Below are 10,715 nucleotides of genomic sequence, written 5' to 3'. Positions count from 1 at the left end.
TTCACCACCAGTTGTTAAGCTAATTCTTTTTGCACTACCGTTTACATTTGCACTATTACATTCTCAATGTTTCATTGTTTAGTTTGTACAGTTTTTATTTAGATTGTACAGTTTTTATTTATCTCTTTTGTAATATATGTCCTGTCACAAAGGGTTGAAGAGTAACGCAATTTCGATTCTCTGTTTGTCCTGTACATACTGCAGAATTGACAATAAAGCTGACTTTGACTTTGACTTTGAGAGACAGACAGACAGACACACACACACACACACACACACACATATATATATATATATACACTAACTAAATTGGAGGCTTGACCAGATGAACAATTGTCAGAAATCTAATCTGATCTAATCTAAACGTTGCATTGTTAAAACAACGGAAAATAACGAAATAAAATACATCCAGTTAAAAGACAATGACTCAACCTAAACTCCAATGTGTGACTCATCTGTGGTTTTGAAAGTGATCAACAGACAACCAAAGAAAAAGAAAGAAAAACAAGACACCAAACAGTGTTTGACAAACATGTGCCATGAAAAATTCATGGAAATTTACTGTTTGAGGAGGAAGTTCAGCTTCGAGGTTGTGTCATGTTGAAGTTTTAAGAAGACATTTTTTTCAACGAGAAAAATAAATGAATAATACTGTTTGGACATTTGGCAGAGTTCAATCAGGTTCAGTTAAAGTATGACAAATGTGAGGTTATTTTTCCAGAACGTGGAGCAACATGACGCGAGCCGCTCAGGGTGGTAACGTGAGTGTAGAGAAGGTAGCCCCGCCCACTGCCCGTGTGACGTCACCGCCCCGCTGTATAAAACCAGGAGCAGAGCGTCCAGTCCGTCAAGAACCAGCATCGATATCTGCTCGGACCTTGGAGGGTTACATTTACCCAAAACTTCTTTTCCAATGGGCCCCGTCGCCTAGCGTTTCCTCCGCCAGCCTCGCCGACTGAGTTGAATTGGTGCTCCTGAACATCGGCACGTCTGGGCCACTAAAAGGTAGAAAATGGAGGTCAGACCGAGGGTCTCTGTCGGGGGGGCTCCTGCTGGGGGCCGAGCTAACGCTGCTAGCTAGCCTGTGATAACGGAAGCTGTTGTTTTTCTTGGTGAGGAAAAGACGTTTTTGGTCTTTTCTCGTCTTTTCGTCCAGAATATGAACCGTGGTTTGACTGTTAGACCCCGCTGTTCGTCCGCACACGGTTAGACCCTGTTTTTGTCCTTTTGGAGACGAAACGTCGTCGTTTCGAAAGAAGAACATCCATCTTACACTTGTTTTTATCCCTCCACGGCCCCCTTTGTGTCGACTCGTGCTCTCTTTACACAATAAAATTAATATTACTGTTGTTCAGTTCGTGATGAAGCAGAACGACGTTAAAGTGTCGCTTTGCTGCTGCGACGTTCACGTAAACAAGACGTGGAAACACGGAGAGACGTGACTCTGACACGAACCATGTCTCTGTCTCCATGAACATGTCTCTGGACTCAGAAGACAGACTGAAGGAGGTTAAACCTCTCTGTCTCCATGGACATGTCTCTGGACTGACGGAGGTTAAACCTCTCTGGAGGTCTCAGTCTGGGTTTGTGTCTCTGCAGCTGAAGGCATGTTTTCCTCACGTGTTCGTCTTCTGCCATCCAATCAGAGCTGAGAGGATTAGTTGATTAATGGTCCGATCACCATCAATCACGTGGTTAACCCTCCTACTGTCTTCGGGTGCACATCATATAGTAGATGGGAAGAAAATACGAGGGTTAATTACCTATGATTAGAAATCCCATCATAAAGACTAAACGATCTGTAAACAGAACAGAATCATTGGAGCGACATTATGATTTCTGGCTTTTGCGCCCCCCCGCTTTGGTGAGAGATGTAGGCCGGTCTGGTTCTGATCATGACGTTCTTGTCCCCTCCAGGTTTCCATCAAGCACAGCGTACAACGACCAACAGTAGAATGGCGGCCATTCCAGCGGGCGGTTCTCTCGTGGCGACCACTGACTACTACCGAAGTGAGTCTCTGCCAGACTTGTGTGAAGTACAGCTTGAAGGGGGGGTTGCAAAGTGACAGCCCCCTTCATGTGTCCTCTGTTTCTATCTGTAAGATCACACAAGGCTTAAAGTGAAGTGAGATGACCTCTTTCACTTCAGGTGTACACTTTCTACTCGTCTCTTTGTCATGATGGAGGTTCTGAGTTTGGGTGGTGGGACAGTGTGTCTCCTGTTTGGCCCCAGAGGGCCAAATAGACTTATAATAACCTGCCTCAGTACATCAGATGAAAAGAGAGCATCACAGATACAGACCTGTGCTTATATAACAGAGGAGAATGGATTTTGATTGAGAGCGTCCCTGTGAACGCTGCACTGCCCCCCCCCCCTCATTACAGTTAGATATTATGTAAGAGCATTGGGTTCTCCATTTGGGTTGAATTAACCCTTCAGTGTAATCCAAAAGGTACGGGTGCAGGTCTGCCTGCGGGTGGTTTGTACAGCTTTCAGTTTAAAAGTTAAGCATCACTAATAAAAGTACCTTGATACTTGTCCTGTGACACTAATTCAGTCTGACTGAGGTTACAGTGTGAGGAGGAGAAGCTAAAAAACATCAGTCTAGTTTCAGACAGCTGTGATTCAACATAATAAACTGCAAACAGTCGAGTGATTGAGCCAAGGCGGCGTCCCAGCAGGATTAAACCAACTCTTCTTCTTCTCTCCTCCCGCAGGGCGCATCGGCTCTACGTCCAGCAGCAGCTCTTGCGGCAGTTCGGAGTACAGCGGAGAGGTCATCCCTCACCATCCAGGTGTGTGCTGATATCGACGAGGAAGTGAAAACTAAACCTCCAGATGTTCATAATCACATTCATGTCAGTGGAGAAAAGCCTCTGGAACTGAATTTAGACCCTGGTGGGAGGTTAAAACCCAACCATATTAATGAGGGTGTGAAGGGGACAGACCGCTTTAGGACAGAACAGTGTGTTCTGCTCAGGAGAAGCTGTCCTGGATCCAGATGTTCCTCTCAGGGAACATCGTGCAGCATTTTGATTTATTTTTTCCAGCTCACCCACATCCTGTGTGCAGCGTGCACGTGTCATCTCACCGCTCCTCGTCGTAGCGCTCATCGATCCGGCGATCCGGCAGACAGGCTTCAGTTCCTGTCGCCTCAGATTGCTGCGGTTGAGTCAGCTGTTGCCTCAGACCACATGGAGTAACTGTGGTTGAGTCATCCTGTCGTACACCTGGCACACGCCTACTTTGACTTTCCTCTCAGGATGTCTTTAACCCTGCTTCACTAGTGAGGACTCACAAGTCAGTATTAACGTTAAACCTGTTTAAACACTGAGCAGCAGTGAATATCTGCTGACTGCAGCGCTCAGTGCAGCTCTGTGTGGAAACCATGTGGGCCCACAGTTCAGGGCTCGGGTTTGTGTCGACATGCCTGTTCTAACCACTGGGTCAGCTTTTTTACTCACACACACACACACACACACACACACACACACAGCATTTATTCAAGTGTTTAATTAGGTCGACCTAGAGGCTAACTGTGGCCCACTGCAGCTGTACAGTAAGACGACCGGCTGTATGCAAATAACAGCTGTTGGAGGTTTGACACCGAGCCAAACATACGGCCGAGTCATGACGGGTGTAACCTGAGTCAGTTCCCCTCAGGGTGTAGCTGTTGAAGAACATCCTCTATGTTCTAACATCGTCACTGTTATGTTCAGTGTGGTTCGTACTGTTCCTCAGCTCATGATGAAGAGCAAAGAAGCTTTGATCTGATGATGAGCGTCCACACTGTCCTGGAGTGTTAAACTGTCAAATTCATGCCGGGTGTGACTCATGTCGATGAAGGCGTTACACTCAACACCTTACACCCTCATTATCTGCCTCCACAGGACTCCCCAAGCAGGACTCTGGCCATTGGTGGTCCAGTTTCTTCTTTGGGAAGCAGCCAGGGATGACCCCACTGACTGAGGAGGCGCAGCAGAAGTAAGTACGAGCACACACACTTTGACTCGCAGACCAAAACCACCACAGGATGAAGACCGTAGATATTTTATACGACCTTATATAACCTCGCTCCATCCTCGCTGTGAACCACTGAGCCTGTCAATCATGATACTATCACCTGTTACCAATCAGCCTGTTTACCTGTGGAATGATCCAAACAGGTGTTTTTGGAGCGTTCCACATCTTTCCCAGTATTTAGTTGCTCCTGTCCCAACGTGTTTGAAATGTGTTGCTGCATCAGATCCAGAATCAGCAGATATTTACAGAAATCACTGAAGCTGATGAGCTCAGACAGAAAATATATCGACTTTGTGCTGATTTCAGGTGTCAAAATAAAAGCATAATAGCCTTGTTTGAAGTTCGAGGTGACTTTTATAATGGAGGTCTATGGGAGGAATTACTCCTTTGTTGGAACAGCTGTTGATCATCTCTCCCTCTCTCTCAGGGCGGGGGTCCCAGGTGCGGTGACCAACGGTCAGATCACCTGCGTTGCCAGGGAGATGGTGATGCAACGGCAGGTGAGTGAGAGCAGCGATGCAGGAAGCCCCACCTCGTCCTGATCCTGCAGTCTCACTCCGATCCACACCGCACTTCGGGGGGGGGGCATCCGACCAATGACCAACGCTAGGTGACGGGAGGATATCCCGTTGACAACCGTGTTATTTTTTTTTTATTATTCTTCATCGTAGGATAGGCTGCCTTACTTGTTCTTGTTTTGGTAACCTTGTGTGTTTTTTATTGACAACCAAGAAAAAAAAAAAAAGATGCAACTGAGAAGCTGTTTTTTTTTAACATTTGTATTGTTCAGTGTTTGTCATACTGTGGTGCATTCACACCCACATGCCTTCGTTAAACATTCTTCACTTTTGTCACCCTGTGATTGCAGATGCAATAAAGTAGACTCCTGCAGCCTAAAGTTCTGTGTGGCTCCCTGTTCTTTACCAACAGAAGAGATATAAGTTTGAATCACATATCTCTCCCAGCACACATGCAGCTTTCTCAGTGGTTTCACAGGTTAAACTCTTTATAATGTGTTATTTGCTAAGCTGTGTGTCCAGGGAGTGGTTCCCTGATCATGTACAGTGCTGTTCCAGGAACAGTGAGCGCAGCACGTCCTCCGGCTGCTGCTGCTGGTGACCCAGAGTCTGTGGGGGTGTAAACACTGGAACGCAGCAGCAGTCCGAGGGATAAATAACATTCCTGCACACACCAGCCTCAACTCCCCCGTCCAAGTGAGGTTTTAAACTTCAAAACTAAGAGTTCATCATGGTGCTGAACTCACTTTCCAACTCTTTTCATACCTAGAAGGCTTTCCTAAGGCTAAAAAACACACAAATGAATGTTAATACTGGAAGAATGAACTGCTTTCTGTGTCACAGGTGTGACTCTTCTCACCTGTAGGAACAGGCAGCCTCGCCTTATCTTAACCTCAGTTCATTTACTTTTGACTTGTAACCAGTGAGATAAGACTCCACCACACACACACTGCTGCAAAAGTTGGTCATGTGTGTCTGCATCCTATTATGTTGCTTTTGTCTTAAAGTTTAATCATTTTCTACAGTACCCACATACCTGGGTGTGCACCTCAACAATAAACTGGACTGGTCCACGAACACTAATGCCAAAGGGGGGGCCAAAGCAGTCATCTGCTGAGAAGACTGAGGTCCTCTGGAGTATGTAGGACATTACTGAGGACTCACTACTGAAGACTCTGTGGTTGCATCTGCAGTCTTTTACGCATGTAGGGATGTAGGCGAGAGGGGGACACTGGTCGTCCCACCCCCTGCATGACACAGTGGGGGCCCTCAGCAGCTCCTTCAGCAACAGACTGCTGCATCCACCCTGTAAGAAGGAACGCTACCACAGGTCCTTCATACCAACAGCTGTCAGAGTTCAGCTCCAGCATCAGTTAATGCATAACTGGGTCCACACACATACTGGTTTTTCATTGCACTGCTGTAAAACATCCTTCTATTACATTCATTTTTCCTTAAATACTACATCTATGCATATATATTTTTACTTCCACTGTGACACTGCATATTTATTTATATTTATCTACTGTGCAATAGAGCAAATGCTGTACTTTTTCAATCTTAGTACTTTCCATTGGCAATATATTTTCTACAGTCTTTTGTATAAAATGTACATATGCATAGTCAACTTGTTATTTTGTATTTTGTTATATTTTCTATTGCTATTGCTTTCTATTTGCTATTTTTATTGATGCTGCTCACACCAAATTTCCCCAGCTGGGAATTAATAGATGATCTTATCTTATCTTATCTTATCTTATCTTTTACGCATTAAATCAGGCACGTGACATGCTCTCTCTGCTCTGTGGGTGAGTCAAACTCACCTTTCCTAATGTGGGGGTCACGCACCTGTCTCTGGTATTAATTAGCTAACTTTAGCTTGTAAAGGTGTTTTAACGTATCCCAAACAAGCTAACCTACCGACAGTCTCATGTTGCTTCGCGAAGTTTTCGGTTAATAGAGGAATATTAATGTTGTTAACGCTTTTAGCTGCTGCTAATACTCACGTTTAGCTAGCTAGCTAACCCTCTCAGCCACCGGAAACAGGCGCCATGTCAGGCTCTGCTGTTGGAGAGCACCGTGACCCCCCCCCCCGCTGGTCCACTTTGAGGTGCTGGGGACAGCTGCTTCACCTGATCAAGGTAAAGCTGCGGGTAATGTTGGTGTTTTTGTGTTAGCTCGGTTCAGGTTTCAGAGCTGCTGGCTGTCTGCTGCTTGTGGTTGATGTTTTCAATGTGCATTCATTGAATCATTTCTTTTGATGTTGAGCCCAGTTTTACTATTTTATTTGGCAGGATCCTTATTTCAGGCTGTTAGCTTTGTGGAGGGACATGAATGCTCATGTTAGGATACAGCTGAAGTGAACTGAAACACCTGTACAGTAAATCCATTCACAGTCATCAGCTGAGTTAGTTTCTGACCACATTTATCTCCAAATCCTACTGAATGGTGACCTCAGTGACTCTGAGGCATGATGACAGTGCAGAAAACAGACCCCGTCCATCTTTTTCAGCCTTTTGTTCTTCCCTGAAGTTACGATTCCACAAACCGCCTTTATCCTTTGACATGTGGAGAAAAACCTCCCTGCTGACTGCAGCACAAATCCTGACTCGAGGATTTTCTCCCGTTTGACTGTAAAATGGGTTTATGTAAGCGCTGCCCCCCCCCCCCCGTCTCTCTGTCTGTCTCTATGAAACAGAGGAAAGACAAACAATGGCCGATGCCGCTCTAAAGTGGCCCCTCTGCATGACAGTGTTGAAAGGCTGAACAGAGGATTTGTTCTGTGGCTCATTTGAAGGGGCCGAGTGGCCGCTCGTCCTCACGCTGCACTTTTTCCAGGTCACTGAGTGTTGGGGGGGGGGTCATTGAAGAGTGGAAGGAGGCGCTTCTGTCCTCTGTCTGGATCTCATTTGTTGTCCGGCTCCTGTTTCTCGACACCTGCTCCTCTCTTGGCTCCTGGTTCCAGTTAAAATCAGTGTCATGATGGTATCATGGCGGCTGCATCCAGTCGTTAATGTGTTATTTTTTGATTAATTGATTATTGATTAGTGTGAAAACGTGCTTTTAAATTTATATTTGCTTAATTACTTAAGTCAGTTTAGAAAAAATGCTACTGGTGCAGCTGTTCCCATCAGTGTCAACACTTTTTAAAAATACTTTTATTGAGATATTAAACAGATCACAAAACAAGACAAATCTCCACCCACCCCACAGCCAGCCCTGCACCCACCCCACAGCCAGCCCTACACCCAACCCACAGGCAGCCCTACACCCACCCCACAGCCAGCCCTGCACCCACCCCACAGCCAGCCCTGCACCCACCCCACAGCCAGCCCTACACCCACCCTTATAATCCTCACACAGACAAATAAGACGTCACTCAGCCAGAGGTGTCAGTTATTTTGTAGAATAGGTCGTTCCAATCATTTATATCCTTGAAGTTATCAGAATCATTTGAGCAGGGTCTCTGCACCAGGTACAGCTGTGCATCTTTCAGGCACCCGGCAGAACAGGGAGCTTCAGACCCTTTCCAGTTCAACAGACTGCGGCGGCGGGACGTGTTGTGAATCACGTTGTTCAGATGACGTGACCGCTTTGCACTGACACCAAACGAGGCAGTAATGGGTCGCACATCAACAGCGATACCACACCTGCACCTCATGGGGCCAGTATCAGGATGACTTCCTGTTGAGTTTTAGAAAGCTGGTGAATGATTTTGAGTTGGATGAGACCACGTCTACAGCATGGGGGGGATTTATGCATCTGTTTTATGCATCTGCATGTTCACATTAGTTTTTAAAGAGTTTTTGTGAGCAGTAGACTCTTTCTGGTTAGAGTTTAAGGACAGAAGTTCGTCTGTGATAGTAGATGATGGTTAATTGGGAACAGGAGGAACACTCTGAAACTGACTTCATCACCGAGACTTCGCCGCTTTTCCTCTTCATCTTTGTCATATTCACATTTTTCAAAATATTCCTTATTTTCAAATTGTTGGCCTTTGGTTCTGTACACGGACGTGTTAGAGATGAGCAGCCAGCTTCCTTCCTCCACACCTGAAATAACACCAACTATAAAAAGTCCCATTTAAAGACATATGTTAAGTGGGGCAGTGACTCAGAACATATACTCATCTTCAGTACCTGCACATTAAACTCAATGACTGACTGCAAACAACTTTTCACGGTACTGAAATGAAATGTTTTAGGACCAGTGTCCACAGTACATTTCTGCCCATTCTAACCACTGCATGCATTAAAGAGCTGCAGTGGGTTGAAATAAAAGATGTCTTTGTTAAAATCCAGCTTTTGACTCCACTTGAGGACTAATTGCAAACATCAGGCACTTTTGCCTGAAGTTTAATGTTCGTGTCTTTTTACTTGGAATTTGTCCGCTCTGTCTGTGCTTGTCCTTTTGACCCGGACGGTCAAACCCTGAGCAGCCGAGAAGGCCCAGCAGTGGGAAGGGAAGGGACCAAAGAGGAGCACTTGTTTCCTTCTACTTGACGCCCCGGTCAGCTGGGCTGCTCGGTTTGGAGGTGGAGAAGTGAAGAGAAGAAGAAGAGCCGAGGACAATGTTGACCCATAATCCTTTGCTTCCAGTGCCACCTGGGAGTCCGGGAAGAGAGACGAACACAGAGTTCAGCTTGAATCCTGAACAGATTAGGATATCTTATTTGAAGAGAAACGAGCTCTTTAGCTCCTCCTCACACGTTTCAAACCTTTCCATCCAGCCTGTCAGTTTCTGCTAATGATCAAATCAACATTTGACATGTTTGAAAAAGTCTGCCAGCCTCTAATGCTCTGCTGTACTGTAGCTCAGGCTCATTTAACAGCTTCCCTGTACTCTGCAGCTTTTCCGGGTCACTGGGCGCACTGGTCATCAGAAACTGGGAGGGAGAACTTGTCTACTCCAGCTCAACCTCAGTCACACCTCCTCGTTCTTCCCTCCCTGTCCTCCTCCTCTTTCTCAGCTCCTCTGGTCTGCTCTCGAGTCCCTGCTTAAAGGGCAGTGAAATGGTCGAAATCAGACATATGGAGGGTAGACATATGGGCCAGGTTCATCACTGTGGTTTAACTTTAACTTTATGACCTGCTGTCATATAAACACCAAAGATATATTCATCTCCGGCCCACAATGATGCCACAGATGTTCCATTTCCTCCTGTCTGAGTGACATTTGCTGAAACTAGAGTGTGCAGCTGCTTCAGGAAATAAGAGTCTTCTTTCAGAGAGGAAACTTTCTGTTTGTGTCCTCTTTACAAAGATTTCTGTCTTTCATAGGGATGAATGGAGAGTTTAAGGAAGTCAGAGTGCAGACAGACGGACTAGCCCCTTTTCATGGGTTTGTTAACAATAAGAAAGAAATGGAAAAACTTCAGCCGTTTTGTTTAAATTCCGACTTTAAACCACGTCTGACAAACCAGTTGGACTAATCCTGGTTTCAAATCCACCTGCACCTTCTGTGTACTTGACTTTTATGTACACACATACTATAATTATATACATTTTAGTATATCAGCACATTTCAGTTTCATTGGCATATTTTATTCTGTCGGTACATTTCACTGTGTATATTTTATATTTTATTCTGCTTGTATATTTTATTCTGTTTGCACATTTCACTTCCATATTTTATTGTTTATTGTTTAGTATAGTTTATTGCCTAAGTATATTTTCATTCTGTTATATTTTTAATTGCTTCACAAATATATATATATATTTTTTTTTTATTGCATGTTGGTTTATTTTATTTTATTGTAGTTATCTTAATTTTATTCACTCTTTCTAGTCTTATCTTTCTTACCATCTAACATGGGGGTTGCAATGAAAATTTCATTGACATGTGCAATGACAATAAAGAATCTTGAATCTTGAAAAGGCCACTTCTGTCTGGATCTGGGTTTAATGCTGCATAGGCGGAATATGCCTGTGTGTGAGCTGCATGTTTGTCTTTACATGCTGCAGACTGACCTACTTACTGAGCACACACACATGTCTTTGCACTGTATGTAACATGTGCTGCAGTGGGCTTCCACCTTTGCAGCAGCAGATTGGGGAAGGCCGCTTCCTGCTGCAGCACGAGAACACTATCGTGCACAAAGCCAGATCTGTACGGAAGTGGTTTACCTGTTTGGTGTGAAAGCACTTTACCTGGCCTGCACAGAACCTGGACCT

At 45.0% G+C, this 10,715-nt stretch overlaps 1 protein-coding gene across 1 annotated transcript; it reads left to right on the top strand.

Moving 5' to 3' along the window:
• Positions 1-838: 838 nt before the first annotated feature.
• On the top strand, positions 839-4,922 carry ppdpfb (pancreatic progenitor cell differentiation and proliferation factor b). The gene is made up of 5 exons (XM_041946209.1): positions 839-1,005; positions 1,918-2,010; positions 2,719-2,796; positions 3,892-3,985; positions 4,452-4,922. The coding sequence occupies exons 2-5, from the start codon at positions 1,956-1,958 to the stop codon at positions 4,564-4,566; spliced, it is 342 nt and encodes a 113-aa protein (XP_041802143.1). The 5' UTR covers positions 839-1,005; positions 1,918-1,955; the 3' UTR covers positions 4,567-4,922.
• Positions 4,923-10,715: the final 5,793 nt, after the last annotated feature.

The sequence above is a fragment of the Chelmon rostratus genome, chromosome 10 (assembly GCF_017976325.1).
Source record: "Chelmon rostratus isolate fCheRos1 chromosome 10, fCheRos1.pri, whole genome shotgun sequence".
Classification (NCBI taxonomy): Eukaryota; Metazoa; Chordata; class Actinopteri; order Chaetodontiformes; family Chaetodontidae; genus Chelmon; species Chelmon rostratus.
This window is presented reverse-complemented; position numbering and strand designations above follow the sequence as displayed.

Excerpts from the sequence above, each read along its gene's own strand:
- ppdpfb (XM_041946209.1), top strand. The coding sequence starts at position 1,956 with ATGGCGGCCATTCCAGCGGGCGGTTCTCTCGTGGCGACCACTGACTAC. Across the intron at positions 2,797-3,891 it reads GGTCATCCCTCACCATCCAG|GACTCCCCAAGCAGGACTCT; the intron begins GTGTGTGCTGAT and ends CTGCCTCCACAG. Across the intron at positions 3,986-4,451 it reads ACTGAGGAGGCGCAGCAGAA|GGCGGGGGTCCCAGGTGCGG; the intron begins GTAAGTACGAGC and ends CCTCTCTCTCAG.